General features: G+C 48.1%; 1 protein-coding gene across 3 annotated transcripts in view; it reads right to left on the bottom strand.

Moving 5' to 3' along the window:
* Arid1a (AT-rich interaction domain 1A) overlaps positions 1-13,472 on the bottom strand; it is a 75,818-nt gene extending 62,346 nt beyond the window's left edge. The window contains exon 1 of one of the 3 annotated variants that reach the window (XM_076934017.1): positions 13,453-13,472. Coding sequence is in view for 2 of the 3 variants with exons in the window: in XM_076934016.1 (XP_076790131.1) it covers positions 12,020-13,150 (1,131 nt within the window). In the remaining variant the exon portion in view is untranslated. Of the gene's footprint in view, positions 1-12,019; positions 13,219-13,452 lie in introns of those variants that run through there. The other 2 variants (XM_076934016.1, XM_034501916.2) reach the window with 2 other exon arrangements.
* Positions 13,473-19,741: the final 6,269 nt, after the last annotated feature.

Here is a 19,741-nt window from a genome sequence, read left to right as displayed (position 1 = left end):
TCTGACCTCCGTGTGCAACTTCCACACCCACACACACATAGTAACAAGAAAACTTTGTGAAAAGAATGTCCATAACCTGTTGGTACTTTCATTTAACTTTAGTATGTATTAAAACTTTCAAAATGGGGTTTTTCATCATGTAGTTTAGAATACAAGATAAGAGAAATAGTTGATCTAAGGTCACTTGGCCTCAAGAAAATGTAAAACTATTTATTTTAGAGCTGACTCTCCTGTGAAATTCTCTCTGTGACACTTAACCTTATATGCTTACTTTACTCAGGAGGCAAATTAATACAGTAATGCCTTGCTCTCCAACTGGACTCAAGAGTTTCTGAAAAGTAATTATTCTGTAAATATTTTCATAATGCAAGTCACTCAGACAAAAGTAATTGTATCTTGGTAAGAGCCTGAATCCCGTCCCTAGGTCTCAAAGGTCTCTCCTGATTAAAATGGGGCTTAAAGGACCAAATTCTGCCAGTTCTCTTCCCAGAAATTACAAGACAGCAATGAATCAAATATCATCACCGTTCGAGAGAAACTCAGGATAATAAAACCTTAAACAGAAGAAATGGACAGGGCCACCATCTAGGCACAGGTGTCATGGTAACTAAAAGCTTCTCAGCCCCTTTCACCTAGGAGTTCACAGCAGGGCTGGGGAGACATTGCTCAGCAGTTATGAGTATTCCCTGTTTGGTTCCCAAGACCCATATCAGGTAGTTCACAACTGCCTGTAACTTCAGCTCCAGGGAATCCCAAGCCTTCTTTTGGCCTCTACAGGCACCCAGACACGTAGCAGACCCTCAACACAGACATATACAAGTGAGTAAAAAGAATAACATTTTGTAATTCTAGGAAATTACAAAAATTATGTACTAAGTCATCCTGGTTCTTAAGTGATCTATTTTGGAGATGCAAAATCAGTATTTTAGCAAGGAATGGTTGAGTGATGATAAGAGTTCTTGCCTGGCATCAAGAGCCTAGATTTAATTCCTTATATATTAAATGAATAAAAAAAAAAACCTATACCCCCTAACAAACCTTTATTCACTCCCAACTTAACCTTCAACTAAAAACTACCCGAAAGGATATTTTATAATTCTATATTCATGACTGGCAGCCAAGAGGAAAAACAGAATCCTCTTCTCTCAGGATTCTGAAGAGTAAATGAGGAAATTCATACAAGATTCAAACATAATGCTTGCTCAGCACAAACTAGCCCATAGTGCAGGGAGGTAGTTGTCATGAATATATACTTTCAGCAGGATGCTGCTTCCAAGTCGAGATCTCAGTAAAGATGCCTGTCCCTGAGCAGTGTTTGAGAAATTGTTCCCTAAGTCCATTATGATACAGGTTTTTTGTTTGTTTGGGGATTTTTGTTTTGTTTTGTTTGACAGCCTAGATTCCTAAACAGGCTGAACTTGGAAACCTGTCAACAATATAAGTTATCTGAACTGGAAGATAAAGAGTTTCAAGCTCTAGACTAAAGTAGGACCAGCCTGTGAATTCTGCAACCTCAGGATCAGAGCAGAACCTCAGAATGCTGTTCAAACGGTAAAGACAAAGCCATCTGTGTTTACCAGCAAAGACATGACAAGAAACACAGCAAGCAATCACAGCATTTCTGCCTAGGTAACATGTTTGCTAAGGACCGAAGAAAGCTATGATGTCCACTCCATTTCCAGGGAAATTACTGGGTAGAACCTTAAAAGGATGTACCCCAAACTATATAGTCTTTAGTCCTCTACCACATAGCCAAATTCATACTGTTCTTAAAGTCAAAGTACATACTCAGTCATGAACAGGCAGGCTCAATGCACCTTTGCTGGGAAGGCTTAACGAGCAGGCTGTAAGCAAGGAAAGAAAAACAAGAGGAAAACAAACCAAGACACCCAGTAAATGGTTTTCTTAAATAGCCATTTAAATAAGTATCACACCGACCCCTCCTAACACTCCCTTCCCCCCTCAACCCCCCCACCGTCACACTGGTGCTACATCTTGGGGTTGTGTAAGGGGGTCTTTTAAGGGAGATAAACAAGCAAGCTGAAAGCTAACAAGTTTAAGAGTAAAAAGCATATAGAAATCTTGGCTGCGGCTGCTGAGCCACAGAAAATCATGCATGTGCCAATGCCAAGGGAAAGGGGATCTAATACCTAACACTGCAGACTTGGTCAAATGCAAGAAGGCAGGTGGGGAGCAGCACACTGGCTGGTCTCCTCTTCATGGGGTGATGAGGCAAGCCATGCTCTCTGGGGCTGCAGAGGACATACAGCCCAGAACCCAAAGCCCAGTAGTATTCAGTATCAACATAACTTCCTGGAGGATGACAAAATTCTGTCCTGGATTACTGGGTGATTTCTAATATGCACCATAACCAACACTTAGGTTAACATTTAGGGATGGAATTCCCTCTGCAGCTGGCTGGAATGCATTCTTGGCTTGTTCCCACTCCAGTCCACTCTTACACTACACAGAAGCCACTGGGAAATAGGTACAAGTAACTGACAAAACCTCCTTCAGACACCTTCTTCACATGCAATATAAAAACCAAACACCTTTCCATTTCAATGGGCGATGGACAAATTCACTCAATAGTTACTAAAGTCACTGTTTACCCTAACTTGATTCCTCTAAAATATGGACTAGGGCTTGGTGCTATGAGTGCTTTCTGCTCTTCAGAACACAAGGAGGCTGGAGTTGAGTTCCCAAAACCCACACAGCAGCTCACAACTACCTGGAACTCCAGTACCAGGAGATCCAATGCCCTCTTCTGAACTCAGTGGGCTCATGCATGTGTGATGCCCATGCGCACACTCAGATATGTAAATAGCTAAAGACCGGACACCATGTGGGATTAAGGAGCTCACCTTCAAGTCCAGACACCTACCACCCAAAACAAACGCACTGTGATATATGTTCACTTTCCCAACATGCAAAAACCCCAAGGCAAGAAAGTTTAAAGAGATATGAGTTGGAAGATTTCTTTGGTTGGTTGGTTTTGGAAACAGGGTTTCTCTGTGTAGCCCTGGGTGTCCTGGATCTCTGAAAACCAGGCTTGTCTCAAACTCAGGAATCCACCTCCCTCTGAAGTACTGGGATTAAAACCATGCACCACCACTGCCCCAAGAAAGAAAGAGATATTTCTAAATTAGAATCTGTATCAAGATTCCATACTTGCACAGCTGACAAGACGGCTTTGTGGGTAAAACTATTTGTTAATAACAAGCAAGGTCTGCACCCAACACCTTCTAACCCTGCATGCAAAGTGCAACAAGGTGTATCAATTCCACCAGGTAAACTGTCCTCTGATCTCTACACTTCATGGCAATTACTCAATTACTCAGTTTTACACACACACACACACACACACACACACACACACACACAGAGTTTTAAAGGAAAATACACACTTCCACACTGGTGCAGTATAACCTATCCACTTGCAGAAGGAAGCATTTTTCTGTTATAAGTGGCTTGACACTGGCCACACAATTCACACTTGGGTATTAAGCATCCACTGATGTCCTTCACAAGTGCCAGGCTCAAACACAAAGACCAGTAGGTGAGAAAAATCACAACCATTGCATTTCAGAGGCTACATAAGGAGTAAGTGTGTGTGTAGCTCTAATAAACAATATTGAAGCCACTTCTCTAAAGGGACTACGGCAAACCACACATATGCAGTCTTATCCAACCCAAGGAGTGTAAGGTCTGCAGCAACTCAGCTTGAGCACAATTGCAGCCCTTTAGAGATAAAGAATGCAGTCTAAGCAAGCACTGTATCTTAGCACTATTGTTTAGGGAAATGGCTCAGTGGTTTAGAATGCTTCCTGTTCCAGAGGACTTGAGTTCAGTTCCCAGCACCCACACTGGCTGGCTTACCACCACCTCTGACTCTAACTCCAAGGAATCGTACTTCTTTTCTGGCACCTCAATACATATGATATTCACTCACACTAATAATTTGCAAAGAAAATTCAGCTAACTTGAAGAACATTGTACAGATTTACCAACAAAACTGAACTACCACAACTACACGGCTATCCAGAATATACAACTCAATGGCAAAACCCAAATGCAGAAATTATTATTACCCACAAACTGGTCTAGAACTTAGCAGAATCCAACACAGCCAAAAAAAAACCCACCAAGCCCATGCAGCCATTCTTTTTCAGTAATTTTGTGGTTAGTATACTATCTATAACACTAAAGTAAACTAGAAGTCCAGAAATAACTACACAGTCTGGGTTCAACAAAGGTATGAAATTGGCAATCATTACAGATAAAGGGCAAGTTAATATTTTAATTTTTTCTCTTTGAGAATATCTAGCTTGTCAAGTGCTCCACATCTAAATCGCTCTCCGAGCTCTGAAGCCTGCTCAATCCTGACTACCCCTCAACTCCTGATTCCCTTCAGCCTCTATACTTTTTTTCCCCCAAGAAAGGGTTTCTCTGGCAGCCTTGCCGTCCTAGAACTAGCTCTGTAGAGCAAGCTGGCCTCTTGAACTCACACAGACCCGCCTGCCTCTGCCTCCCAAGTGCTAGGTGTGTGCCACCGCCTGGCTATCTATACACGCACAGCAAACCATTTTGTCAAGTTTTCTAGATGTATGCACACAGCCCAAAAGAACTCAATTACTTTACAGTAGATATTGCCTCCATCTTTTCTAGGGAATGAGTGGGGTTGAAACAGCCTTCAAAGTACAGCAGGCTGGGTTGACCCTGAAGCGATTCTCCAGCCTCAAGCCTTCCAAATACTACGATTGTAGGCATATACCTTCACACCTGGCTCTGTCCCTACCTTTTAAATCCTTTCCTAGTATCTAGCCAGCATTAAGTACTTGGGCCCATTCCTCACCCCCGCTGATCTCCAGATCTTCTGATCTGGAAATGATGCTCTCAGCAGCAAGACTGCAGCTCTAATAATCTTACCTTCGTAATGAGAAAGGCCTCAACAATATGGACAGTTGCCGGGCGGTGGTGGCGCACACCTTTAATCCCAGCACTTGGGAGGCAGAGGCAGGTGGATTTCTGAGTTCAAGGCCAGCCTGGTCTACAGAGTGAGTTCCAGGACAGCCAGGGCTACACAGAGAAACCCTGTCTGGAAAAAAAAACAAAAAAACAAAAAACCCAATATGGACAGTCAAAGTCAATGGCACCAAGCTGATAGCCTCTCTAACAGAGCTGAACCTAAAAATGACTGTCATAGCCACTAATTACATTCATAGTCCCTGCCATTATGTAAACTAAATCAAATAGGCTCTCACAGAACACTATCTTTAAAACAAAACTAAAAAACAACAACAGAAACATCTTTTTGTGATGTGGATTTAGTTCATTTGGAGCGGGGAGTAGAGAGAGGTAGTGGTAAGACAAGGTCTCACTATGTAGCCCTGGCTGGCCTTAAAGGCAGAGATCCACCTGCCTCTTCCTTTCAAATCTGGAATTATAAGTGCGGGACACCACACCCAGCTCCCTGGATTTAGTTTTAAAAGTCAATGACAAGATTATTCTGGTCATTTTACAAGGCTACCAAATCAGGTTCTTCCTTCTCCATAAAAAAGAAAGTTATCACTGAAGGATTAAATCCAGAAATATTAATATAAAGTGGAGATTTCTAAACCCTTGAAATAGGATCTAGTCATCTGACCTAGAACTGGAGAGATGAGAAGACTTTTAGCATGTGTATTATAGAGCAGCCCTGTAAAGACGATATAAACATGCCTGGTCCTTAAGCGAGGAGGTTTATAATACACAGCTGAACAAGAGAGGGAGGCTAACAGTGAACCTTCAGCATCTTTCTCCTTTCTGGTATTCCAGAAATGTAAATCCAATCCAAGACTTCATGCCAAACTACAAATCCTTCTCCAAAGAACAAGGCTTTAACTCAGAGTCCCCTAAGCCAAGCTTCTGAACACACTTAACTTACTTCACTACTGAAACTTAAGGCGCTCTTTCCAAACTTCTCTATGTAACTACAACTGACTTTTAACAAAGTTTCATTTCTTCAACTCAGCATGGACTCAAGCCACAGAGCAACTTTTCCTTGTAGTTCTTACAGATCCTCTGCACACCTCTCTGTCCTGCATGCCCACACACATGCTGCATGCACTACCTTCTTCTCTAGCCCTTTTCAGGGTTATTTCATTCTACCTTGTGAGGCGCCTAGCATTATCTTTGCCTGAAAAATGTTTATTAATTTGCCTGTCAAACATTCTATAGAGCCGTTTACATCTTAGAACAGAAACCTCCTGGGTACATATCGACAGCTCAGCAAGTATTTACACAAAGCTCTGAAACATTCACTTCCTTCAGAGAAGAAGCTGTGTCAAGCAGAGAATTATCAAACACTGTTTCTTCTACCTTTATTCCTCCTCTGCAGAGGCAAGTTTCCCTCCAGCACAGATCCAATATGCAGAAATTACACTTCTAAACTAGTAAAAGACGAAAAAAAAATGAGGAATTCAGGTGTGCTGGGGTAATACCTACTATCAGGACTACAGCGAGCCATACCATGTAGTTCTTTAAACCAGGGCAGGAGGAAAACAACCTAAAGAATTCCCCATCTAATACTTGGTTTTTCCTGTTCCAGGCTCGGAACTTTTGTTTCTCTCAGCAAAACTTACAGGGCAAGTCCAGGCATTCAGATTACAACCAACCGCCCAAACCAGACCTAGACCTGCCCAAACACCTTGTCTCAAGAGCTAAATGCTACCTCTCCCCACCTCCCTAACCACCCGCCCCTGCCTCAAAGTCCTCAAAGTAGTATGCTGATGTTACATTGTATCAATGCCTACTTCCCATCCCACCCCAGCAGTGAGCCTCCTGGGGATTCTAAAGCAACAATTTTACATCTTACTGAAGTCCACCTAGTATTCCATACCTTCACTGTTCTGAAACCTCCAACCAGAGGAAATACATAATGAACAGATTAACAGTTTTTTGAGACGAATTTTCTCTATGTAACATTCAACTTCTCCAAGATTGTCCCTGCAAATGCCAGGAAACAACTTGGGGTTCATTAAGCCTAGGGGAAGAAAGATAGCTTCAAAACACCACTGAAATTCCTGCCCAAACCCAGGAAGATTAAGGAGTTTGAAAGCCAATCTAAGATACACACATCAGGACCATATCTCAAACACTCAGACATACACCAGGCAGGTGGGTGGAGACTACTTAAGAAGAAAGATTATTTGGTCCATCAGCTTCATTTAACTGAAAATGCAAATGATTTACTTGCTCTGGGTCAGTTTCATATGGGACCCGAACCTCCCTCACTCCTGAAGTGCAAGCTCTGACCCTTAACCACTAGGCAACAAAAAACTCAGTGTGCAATTGAGGACCAATCTAAAATAAAATAAATAAAAGGAGGAGGATTCAGGATGTCTTTCAAAGCTCAAGGAAGCATAGTTCACTGGAAGGATACTATTCAGTTAGCAATTTATTCTGTGTATTTCACTGGTTTGTTTTAATACTGAGTCTTGCTATGTAGCTCTGGTTATCTCGAAAATCAGGAATCTTCATGCTTCCTCAGGCTCCCTACCTGGGATGACAAGTATGTGCCACCATACTTTTTCCTCCTTGATACAATACAGGATTTCTTTAGGTAGTCAAGGCTGGTGGCTACATATGGTCTTCCTGCCTCAGCCTTGTAAATACAGGAACCCAGGTATCAATTGTCATTCCTGGCTCTTAAATATCATACAACTGCATGTTGCTATTGCTTCTAAAACTTAAAAAGATTTTAAGCAAATCAATACAATCTTCAGGCGCTGAGAACAGGAAAGGGCCTAGTCCATTACTTCGTTAGCCTACTCTCACATTTAAAAAAGTTCACCAAATGCTATGTGAAACACATATTGTAGCTGACAGCACACCTATACATATGTTGACATGTTCATATGTTGATCGAACATATGAACATGTCAACATATGTATATGTTGACATGTATATGAAGGTTATAGCAGGTTCTGCTCATCAGACTTTATAACATGGAGGATGGGTGCTGTAACTTTAAAAAGTTCTTGTAGAGATTAATCCTGAAGAACTCAACCTTGCTGTCCCTCCCTTCTGGCGTCATAACCCAATCCCATCACACACCACCATGGACAGTAGACAAACATGATCAAGTATCCACAGCTGTACTGTCAGTGTGGTTTTCCTGGCCCCTCCCCTCCTGAGTTGAGAAAACTCCAATTGTTCTGTAGTCCAGCCAGCTCAGAGTATCTGCCAATAGGCAGGCATCCTGACAAGTACAGGAGTCTTGTGTCTGTTTCCCAGAGGTCTGGAATCTCAGCTAACAGTCCACAGTAGAAACTAACCACCAGTGTCTGCAGCCAAATCCAGAACTACTCACTACAGTTCCCATTCGTTTTATGACGAGGTCTCTGTGGCTCAAGTTGGCTTCAAACTTCTGTTCCTTCTCCCTCCACCTCACACACATACACAGGACCTCACCAGGCTGTATTCTGCATTTTCACTATAATAAACTAGTATTACTCTCAAGATGTTCCTGTTAAAAGCAACCCACAGGAAAAGCTTTACATAAACCATGCATACAGGCGTCCTAAAACTGTGCCATCACACCACTCAAACCCTTGAAACGTGCTACTGGTGATTAAAAGGATGAAGGAAAAACTTCACTGTGCTTGTGCTAGTTCCTATGAAAAACACTAATCTTTATTTCATAAAAACAAAGCCAAATATCATCATCATCTTACCTAATCAACCATTAGAAGAAAAATATTCTTTTGTTGTTTTGTTTTGAGATTGGGTCTCATAATTCAACTCTGGCTGGCCTAAAACTCACTCTGTAGACCATGCTGGTCTAGAATTCAAGAGATCTACCTGCCTCTGCCTCCCAAGAGTTAACACACCCAGCCCTAAAATAAAAAACAAACAAAAAAAACAAAAAGCCTCTTCCACCTATGCCTGGGTGGAGGAGAGAGGTAACCATCCTTAATACCTGGGGACTAGCATTGGCAGAGTGCTTACCCAGCATCTATGAAATTCCAGGTTCAACTCCCAGCACTACATAAAACCCCTGGCCTAGGGCTGTCAAGACAGACCTGAGTATAAGAGCACTTACTGCTCTTGCAGAGGACCTGGGTTCATTCGGTTCCCAGCACCCATATCATGCATCTCACGACCGGCCATAACTGTTTCAGGGAATCGGACACCTCTGGCCACTTCTGTCATCTGCACACATCTGGTGCACATAAACTCATATAGGTACACAAACACATTCACATCAATTTTAAAAATCTACAAAAACAAAAACAGGCCTAGCAAACCATGCACACACAGATTCCGTAACTTCAGGGGTGGAGACAGGAAGAACAAGAGTTCAAAACCAGCCTCAAACTTCAAAAGGTATGACAGGTTTATTCTCAAGTAGCAAGAGAATCTCAGAGCAACGCCTATTTCCCTACATCCCAAGGGACTACTATTAGACACCTAGACTGCTATACACACATAAAGCTTACAAAACTAAAGTTGTACTATCTCTTCCACAAGTTACTGCTCTCCAGCTCATTCCCTGCATCTCAGAACTAAAATTGAAATTGAATAGAAATCTATCTTGAGTACTGGAGCCTCCCACCCCCAAAGTCATCCAACAGCAGCACACTGAGGTTCTAAACAAGCACTTGGCCCACATCCTTATGTTCCCTGGACAAAACACATGGCTAGTACCTAGACACACAGGGAATGCGCAATTATTTAATGACCAAAACCAGAAATTACTGTACCACAAATGTTGATTAAAAACAAACAAAACATAGCTCCGGCTTGTAACCCTAGCATTTGGGAGACAGAGACAGATACATATACATTTTAAGTCCCAGAACATTCTAGAGTACATGAGACCTTAACTCAAACACTCCCAATTATTTCCTCTAATAATAGTTCAAGAAAGGTAAAGTTCTTATTCAAAACAAAAGTAAGAGAAAATACCAGGATGACTGGGAATGTGTGCACTCTGTCTTCCAAGTCAGAACTTATCACTCAGGCAGCAGGGGAAAAATGAGTATTTAGCCATTCTCACACAGATGAAGAACATCAGGGAAGATTGTAGCATCACGGCAGAGCTGCCTTACATGACTATTCTCAAAGTTCCCAGCTCAACACAAGAGTACAAAAGTGGTGGAGGACAGGGAGGGGATGGACACAAGGAATCACTGTTCTACATGAGCAGGATCTAGCAAGGGTCCAACCGCTGGGAATGGGAACCTGAGGGGGCTTCTCCCCTCTTTGAAAAGATGACTCCAAAAGGGACCTGGGATTCCTGAGAAAAGCACCCGAAAATAGGAAAGCAAAGGAAAATAAAATGAAAAGTACAAAAAGGCACCGAAAAGTGGCAACCAAAAATGTCACTGTAGATCATCATTTACACCTTAGAAGGGAAGAAAAAAAGTCACACAACTTAAAACACAAAGAAAAATAGTGGCAAGTCTCTATTTTGAAGCTCTAAAGTACTGATGACAAAACAGAGATATTCCAGAAACTAGTCAGAAATATCCTAAAGCAAGCCTTTAGGAGAATGAAGATCTCTCTAGACCAGGACAGACATCAGCATCTTCTTCAACTGAGCTGAGCTCCCAAAGTTCAATTAACAAAAGAAGTGTTAACAAGATTCAACATGTAAACAAAGAGACTAGCCTTGAAGAACTCTGGAACCTAGTATCAAATTATCAGACTGCTCCCAGCTCTCAGAGAAATATTAACAAGATCTTCCCCTACAGATCTCACATTTGCGTTTAATAAAAAAAAAAAGCCAGTAAAATAATTTCAGTTCTGTAAACGAACAGTGTAAGTGAACAGTGTCAAAAACTACTCAAGACAAATGTATCTTCAGAGCCATCAAAGAACTCATTTATACCATCAGGAAAGTCACAAAACGAAAACAAACAGCAAACCCATTGTAGAGAAAAACTCAGCTACTGTTCCAACAACACAGAATCTATTTCAGACTGCATAAAACGTAACAAGCAAAATAAATCCAAGGTGCAAGCAAAATGCCATCGCCTCCTCTTTTGTTTCAGACACAATGTAACAAGGGCAGCCTGTCTGGGACTCTGCTCCTGCTGATACAGTATTGCTGCTTAAACCTCCCTCCTCAAGGTCACAGCCAATTTCAGCTCTGGAATAAAAGGCGAATAGTGGCAGCGATGGTTTGGGTTATCACTGGCAGAAAAGCAGAGTGTAAAAGTTTATGAGCTCATCAGGATTGTTGTACCATTACATCAGAGGCAATTATAAATGGCCAAGAGCAGAAGATGGGGAGCCAATCAGATCACAGATAGGATGTCAACCTAAGACCAACTGTCTCCTGGCTTTGACAGAAGGATTTTACCTCCATAATTCAAATCCCAAACCAAAGCAATCTGCACTTACTACTCCAATCACTCAGCTGTTTACCAGCACTTCCAGAGAGAAGCCCAGGCCACTGGGCCGGCGGAGACTAAAGCAAAGGGTGGCCCGGGCGGCCCAGAGCGAACCACAGTCGGCCTCCAGCTGCCCCCAAGCAGGCCCCAGCTCTCCCCCGAGGTCCCCCGAGCCCTAGGGGCCACTCTTTAAAAGCATATATTGGGGAACGGCCTAGAGGAAGGCAAGGGGGACAGAGGAGCGGCAGGTGAGCAAGAAAACGTTGCTGCTTTCTCCTGGGTTCCTGACACTGCTTACACCCCTAACCTGAACCCCCAGCACCCCCTCACCCGGGCCTGGCCCTTCCAGGCACACTTTGCTCTGCACCCCCCTGGAAACCCCCAGAGTTCGAAAGGACCAGCGGAGGAGGAGAAACCGGACAGACACCTCTGGAAAAGCCTCACACAAAGGCTGATCGAGGGAAGGAGAGGAAGGCAGACAGGCAGCCATTTTAAGAGAGAAGAGCCAGACAATGGCAGCTCCCCGGCAGTGGGGGCCCAAGGCTGAGGGGAGCCCACGGCCGGGGCCTGCTCCCCGCAGCCGCCACCCACCCCCCGGCCCCGCTAGCCCCAGCCCCCTCCCCACTCAGCTGTGTACCTGAGGGGTCCGGGCGAGCGGCTGCCCCCCGCCGCCGCTGCTCCCGGGGCTCATGGGCGCGTGGTGGCTCCTTTGTTGGGCCCCTCCCGAGGCGGCCGCTGCCGCCGCCGCCGCCGCCGCCGCAGCCCCCCAGCACTGCGAGGCCATGTCCGCCGGGCCTTTGCCCGCGCCCCCGTCCTGGGGCCCGCCGCCGTAGTCACCCCCGGGGTAGCCCTGGTAGCCCCGGGCCGAGCTGGGCGACGTGAGCAGTTGGTTGAGGGTGGGGGTGGCGGTGGGCTGGGGAGTTCCCCCGCCGGCCGCTGAGGGGCCGCCTCCCCCCATGGCCCCGAAGCGCTGCTGAGCGAAGGACGAAGACGACGAGGAGGCAGAGGCGCTGGAGGAGGGAGGCGGCTTGGAGCCGGCGGCCGCCGCGCCGGAGCCCGGAGTGCCACCTCTCGGGGAGCTCAGCGCGTAGGCCTGGGGAGGCGGGGGGTAGGCGCTGCGGTTGGGGTAGTAGGAGTTGTACTGGTGGTTGGGGAAGCCGTGGTCGTGCGAGTTCTGCTGGGGCCCGGCGTAGGGCTCCAGGCCCCCGCCACCGCCGCTCTGCAGCGCTGCCAGGCCAGGGCTTTGTTGTCCGCCATGTTGTTGGTGGAAGACGGCGGCCGCCGCGGCGGCGACGGCAGACGGGCTCCGGCCGTAGGGTTGCCCGAAGCCGTAGGCTGGGGGCGGCAGGGCGGCCGCGGCTGAGTGAGGAGGCGCCCCCACCCCGTCGCTGCTGCCGCCGCCGCCGCCGCCGGGCGGCTCCGTGAGGTTATTGTTCAGGGCGGGCCTAGGGCCCGCGTTCCCGTTCGAGTTCTTCAGGTCCGGCTCCGCGCCGGGCCCGCCGCCGCTGCCGGCTCCGCCGCCGCCGCCACCCCCATTGCTCTCGGCCCCGTCCTGCAGCTCCTTTCCCAGCGGCTGCGGCGGCCCCAGAGAGGGGCCCTCGCTTTCCTGCCCGGCGGCAGCCTTCATTTCCCCGCGCTCGGCCGCTGCCGCCGCCGCCTCGCCCCCCGCCTCCTCCCGCTGTTGCTGCTCGGCTTTCTTCAGCTCCGAGGGCGGCGGCGGCGGGTTGCCCAGGCTGCTGGCGGCGGCGGGGGCGACCTGCGCGGCCATGATCCCCGCTGTCTCGTCCGCGGAGAGACCCGGCCCTGTCTTCGTCTTCTCCCCCCTCCCACCCCGCCCCGGGGCCGAGTCCCCCGGGCTGCCCTCCCCACCCGCCCGGGCGGGCCTCGCGGGGCTCCGCTGCTGCGCTGCGCTCGCTCCTCTCCCCCCCGCCCCGCCGGCTCAGGCTCCGGGCTGGCGGCGGAGGAGGAGGAGGAGGCGGCGGCGGCAGCCGAGGCGCCGGCGGCTCAGCTGCTCCCGGCTCTGGCGGCTCGGGACCCGGCTCTCCCGGCTCATTCCCCCCAAGCCCTTGCCTGGGAATGAGGGGGGCGGTGGAGGCTCCGCTCCCCAGGGCCTGGCCCCGCTGTGACTCTCCGCTTTCTGCTGCCGGAGAAAGGAGGAGGGAGGGAGGGAGGGAGGCGAGGGGGAGGGGGCGGGAAAGGAGGGAGGGAGCGGGGGGGAGGGGGGACCCGGGACGGGCGGGCTGGAGGGCGCGCGGCGGCGGACGGGGCGCCGGGAGGCAGAGTAGGAGCGCTGCTCCGGCGGGCGCCCTGCCTCGCCTCCCCGGCCACGGCCCGGACCGAGGCTGCTGCGCGGCGGCGGCGGCGGCGGGCGGGCAGGCGGGCGGGCGGGCGGCGGGACTGAGCAGCTAGAGCGCCCCACTCTCCTCCGAGTCCCCCTCACTCCGACACGAGGCTCAGCACTGCCATTTTACCCAGCGCCGTCGCGGCCGCCTGAAAAACCCGGAGTGGAGCGCGGAGCGGGCGCAGGCCGTGGAATGGACTCGCTCCCTTCCCCTCACAAAGGAGGAGGGGAGAGAACGAGCCGCGGCGGCGGCAAGCCCTCAGCCTCTCTCGCTCGGCAGCGCCGCCGCCGAAGGCTTCGGGGAAAACCCGGCCCGGAGCCCGCGCCTCCGGAGCCTGCGCCGCCTCTCTCGCCGCGTTCCCATCCTGGCCTGTCCCCTCCTGGCCGCTCCGAAGGGAGCGGGCCGCGTGAACTTTACCCGCGCCTGCAAAATTGGCCTGAGCCCGAAACCGCGGCCGCCGCGGCCCGGACCTGACCCCCCTGGCACAGGGCCTGGTCTCTTGGCTGCGACTTAGCACCTCCGCAGCACTTTTCTTCTTCAAAGCCTTTTGCAGACCTGCTCTAGAGGCCCAGCTGAGTGAGCCCTGCTTTTTACCCCCTTTGGCTAGCCCCAAAGGAGGACTGACCATCGTTCAAACTATCGGTACTCCCTTGCCCTGCCCTCATTAGCCCTTCCTGACAAGGCCCTGGGGGCATGAGGTCTGGATTATCCTCATTTTACCAACAGACAGAAGGGAGGGGACTGCCCAGGTCACTTAAAGTCAGAGGGCAGAAGAGTGAGGCTATAAAAAGTGGAGTCGCCAAAGCTGCATCTTGTCTACTTAGCCTGAGAAAAGGAGGAAAAGAGAAAAGAAAGGCACTTACGTTGTGAACAAATCCAACAACCGGATCAGTGTCAGGAGGTTTGAAATCAAACGTGGCCATCCCACCACTTCTCTTAAAATGGTGGCTACTGATGCTTTGGGGGCTTAAGACAATCCTCCAGGCAAACCAAGCTCCATTAGCACTTCCTAAGGGAACCCAGCTCACAATGGCCAGTGCCCCAATCTCCAAAGGCAAGTACCTTGGAAGACTGTAAACAGCCCACAGAGGAGGCTCCAGGGACTGAAAGAACCTCAGTGTTCGAAAACCACTGCAGAAGAGGGATGCAGAAAATGGAAACCAATTTCTCTTTAAAGAGAAAAAAAGCAGAGCCTAACAGGTCACACAGAAAACGGATGCCCCTCAGATCTGCTGTCTATCCTAAGGTGTAAGACTCCTTGAAGTTTACCAGAGACCCTAAGGCCAGATTTATCTGAGAAGATCAAGGCATTCACGGAGCAGCTCAGAGTTGTCCAGATCTACAGGCCTCACCAAACCCCACAGCAGCCTTTTCTTCTCAGGCAGGCTTGGAATGCTCTGACATGGCAAGCTAGGAAAAACCAGAGAGAATTCCAGCTTCTCAACAGGACCAACACTGCCCTGGAAAGGCATCAATGACAAAGACCTCTTTTCCTCCCAGATTTTATAAATGGAGACTTCGGGCCACAGACCATTATTTTAGAACTTGTGGGCTCTGCAGGCCCCTAGAGTTTTGACCATGGCATGGGTCAACATAAATAATTCTGAAAGGCTAAGTCATTTCTACTACCCCCAAGAAAAATCAAGACCATCCCATACTACAGACCTTCATAGTAAACTGAGAATGGATGGCCAGAGCCCCTCTGCTACCCCATCCCCCAACCAAGAACCAAACCAACCTGCCAAGACGATGGAACTGGCTGGTATGGACCAGTGCCCTCTTTTCATTCACGGTCCTCAGAAGCACAACTCTAGTGGTGCATTAGGTCCTAGAAACCAAATTATAGGCTGCCTCATAAATGGAGCTTTGCTATTTAATCAACTGCCTCAGAGCTGCCAAACAGTCCTGAGTCCCGCACACAAATGAGGAATTTTTTACATGCAATTACCCTGCCATTTTCCTCGGAACTGGGGTGTAATGGGAAACCTGGAGCCCAGTGAAAATCTGGAAGCGAGAATGGATTTGTCTTCAAGGAAAGTCCACATGGCCTTCTTCCATGGCGTGAATATGAAAAGCGCCAAAATCCCTTTCCCTACACGTGGTCACGCTGTTTTGAAAACAGTCACCATTTTAATCTAGCAACGAGGCAACGTGCATAAAAATATATCCACCTGGGTCAGGAGAGGTAGTGTGTTTCTTCTTCCCTACTTTGTTTTTTTTTCTTTTTTTTTTTTTTTCTTTTTTTAAGATCTCAAATCCTTGGAGTCTCTTCCACTCAAAGATCTACATTAACCTGAGACTGCTGGGCTGAGGAACTTTCTTAGAAACTGGTCCATCCGCTTTCCCCAGGGGCACTGGGAACGAGAAAGGGGGAGGGGAGGAGCGGGCACGTGGCTGGCCCGAGCAGCGAGACCCCGACTCGGGGCCGTGGGTCCTCCCCTCGGTGGGTATTTTTCCCCCACAGCCCCTGCCTTTTCACCCCACACCCAGGCAGCTCAGGAATCCCGGCGCAGATTATAGGGCTAGGACAGCGCTCTCCTCTCAAAAGCGCCTCTGCCACCGGCTGCCTGATGGCAAATATGGACTGAATCGTTGACATGGAAACCGGACTAAAGTCTCGTTCGCTCGCTCTCACAGGAGAGTTCTTATCACCAAGCCCGGCAGGACGGCAGTCGGCAAAAGCGGACTGGATCCGTAGCTGCGCGGACCGGGTGCCGTTTCTGGGCGCCGGAACTCCGGCGGCAGCCACAGCCAAGGAAAGGGGGCTGGGCTGCCGGCAGCAACCGGCTGAAAATGGCAGAGGATGTGCTCTCATTCTCTCTGGCTGCACAGCGTGCATGGATTGGGCCCGAGAATGAGGGATGAACCTATGAAGATCCCACACAGTCAACTGCAAAATGTGGAAGCTGGGCCTGGAGGGTTTGCTAGGAGAAAGAGAAGCTTGTAGGGAGGACAAGCCCTTCCTCCCTCGCAGTTTGCTCACTCTAAATGTCTGAAACACGAAACTCCTCAAACAAACAAAAGGTCGGCCTCGCCTGCCCCGCAGACCTCTTTCCCATACTGGATTGGGGCAGGACGCTTGCTAGCAAGGGCTGAGGGAGGGTTCTGCCTGCTCCGGGCTGAGGCGTGCGGAGCCGGGCTATGGCCCCCGCACATTCCCGCCGCGGCGCCGCAGCAGACACCCAGCCGAGCGCTCTCAAGTGCGAACTGGAGCTGCGAGTTTGAGCAAAAGGGCAACTGTGTCAGTTGACGGAAGCCAGAAGCAGAGTTCAAAGCCTGGCGTGGATTTCCGTCTGGAGCTGTGTTTCTTAAAGTTTTTAACTCCGTGTGAAGAAACAGCCCCAGCGGAGGCTTTGGGATCAGTGTGAAAGTCTAGCACAACCATCTGACAGTGAGCCGCAAAACTTTGGGCTGCATATTAAGCGAGGAAAGTGGATTGAAGCTAGAGTCAAGGCAATTCATTATGCTCCCGGCTCGCAGACAGGAGCGCTAAGACACGAACTGGATTGTCGCGGGGGAACATGGAACGGAGTCCGAATGGCGCTCCACAGCTCTTCGCGGTAAAATCGTGCCCAAGATGCCCAAAGAGCGAACCGGGAGCCTTCCCGCTTAAAGAGTTCTTACACTGCTTTCCCGGATCACTTTTTCACTCACCTCAAAGTCTTAAAACAATTTGGGAAATTCTACATTTTACAAAAATAATAAAAGACCCATTTTAAGAAATGTTCATTTCTCAATGAGACTTTTTTTCTAAGCCAAGGCCAAATAGCCTTGGACATAAATTCACCGGCTGCTTGTGCGAACATAAGAATTCCCCTCACTATCAGCTCCCCACCAAAGTGAAATAAAAATAAAATAAACGCAGTTCTGTGGTAGGGCCCTCATCTTGCATGGATAAGACTCTGGGCTTTGATTCCCAGCAATAATAATAACAATAATAATAATACAGCCCATGCTGATTCTGGTCTATGGAATAGTTCAAATAAAACATAACCCCCCAAGGTCAACCTACAGAAAGAAAGCGACTCCAAGTCTTTTACTCTCTAATACTACAGATAAACTTTCTAGTTCAGCGACTCATCTCACTGCTGAGTTACTTTTTTGTTTTGTTTTGTTTGTTTGTTTTGTTTTTTGAGACCATAATAAAACTACCATATATATGTTTTCTTTTGTTTGTTTGAAATAGGACTGGAGCCCAGTGTGGTGGCACAATCCTTTAGTCCCAGGTGGATCTCTGAGTTGGAGGCCAGCCTGGTCTACAGTGTGAGTTCTAGAACAGCCAGTGCTACATAGAGAAACTCTGTCTCAAAAAATAAAAGAAAATAGAAGTAGAATTTTATGTAACTATGAGGCAAATCAGGAGGTGGACTAGTTTCTTCAGATACAGGGTCTCACCTGGGGGTCTCACATAGCCAGGTTGGCCATAAACTTGCCTCAGCCTACTGAGTTGCAAGGATTATAAGAGTTCATCCCACCCACTCACATCAGGATCTAGGAATTCGTATTTCTGTTGAGTCTCACTGAAGACTTATGTTCACTAACTGTAACAAAAATAGTGTTTGACAATCTGTTTCCAAAGACACTTGATGGCTACAGCAGCAGTCATGAAAGCAGAGAGAACCGTTCTGTACAGGGCACCAACTGCTTCTAGGTACAGACAGCTAAGCATCACCAAAATCACCCAGAAAGGCAGAGTCACAAATCCAGACCCCCTACTTCCTGGAACACAGGTCCCAGATTAAACCAATGTAAACCAATTTTCTTTTATGCAAGAAAGCCTAGATTTAAAAAAAAAAAATTTCACTGCATATAATATAATCGGAGGAGAGAAAACATTAAGGCTAGGGGTGGAGAAGGAAATCAGAATGAAGAAAAAAAAAATCAAGCATTCCAGGGGGTCCTCTCTCAGCCCCTGGCTTGCAAAGCTTCCTCATACTGCCATTTTACGCCGGTGGGGCACAGGGAGGAAGTTCCTCACAGCAACTCTGGAATGGTCTGGAAGGAGTCTTCTGCTCCACCATGCATTCTGTAGAAAAGACTTAGAAAGAAGCAAAATCGCAGCAGGGTCCTAAACAAAATGGAGGGAGGAAGGCATGTACTCTGACCCAGGGGCTGCTGGGAACACAGATGCTCTCCCTGTTCTCCGCTACACAACCACATCAAGAGAGTCCCCCACATGATGCTCGTAGGCTTTTTAATGGTAGAATCAAAGACAATCCAAAGGGACCTATTAAGCATAAGACAGGAAGCGAATGGCCCTGGGGGAGAACATTCTGACTAACTTTGACTGGGTTTGAACCCATCTATAGTTACAACAACAACAAAAATGTCTTTGAAAGATGGATACCCAGCCACAAAGGCATCACGAGTCCAATCTCTGTGGTGGTGTCAATGGGAGTGACACACTCCATTCCAAGGAAGGAGGAACTTAACAAGGACACCACAAAACCATGCCAGGATATAGCTGCTGGCTTTGGCACCTCCCCACATTATCCCTTGTCTCCCTAAAATTTCCAGAAGCCACCAGAGGGGTTGAGGTGTGAAAGCAGCTACTTTGTCACCACTGTAGGCTTCTGAAGAGGTACGCCATTGCTCTTCCAGCCCTGCTAGAGGAGGGAAGGAGGGAAGGACCCTGTTCAATATATCCTTTAGGAACCATGTGTGCTATTAACTCACACACACAATGACACTCATACACACACTTAGACACTCATACACACTCAACTCAAACCCAGAGATGCTCGTGCCCATATACACTCGTACATAGTGACATTCATACATGTACACATTCATATATACTGATACTTTTGGGGGAGGGGAGGTTTTTTTTTTTTTTTTTTTTTTTTTGGTTTTTCGAGACAGGGTTTCTCTGTATAGCCCAGGCTGTCCTAGAACTCACTCTGTAGACCACGCTGGCCTCGAACTCAGAAATCCGCCTGCCTCTGCCTCCCAAGTGCTGGGATTAAAGGCGTGTGCCACCACCACCCAGCATATATACTGATGCTTATATACACTAA

This window comes from Arvicanthis niloticus, chromosome 5 (genome assembly GCF_011762505.2).
Source record: "Arvicanthis niloticus isolate mArvNil1 chromosome 5, mArvNil1.pat.X, whole genome shotgun sequence".
NCBI lineage: Eukaryota > Metazoa > Chordata > Mammalia > Rodentia > Muridae > Arvicanthis > Arvicanthis niloticus.
This window is presented reverse-complemented; position numbering and strand designations above follow the sequence as displayed.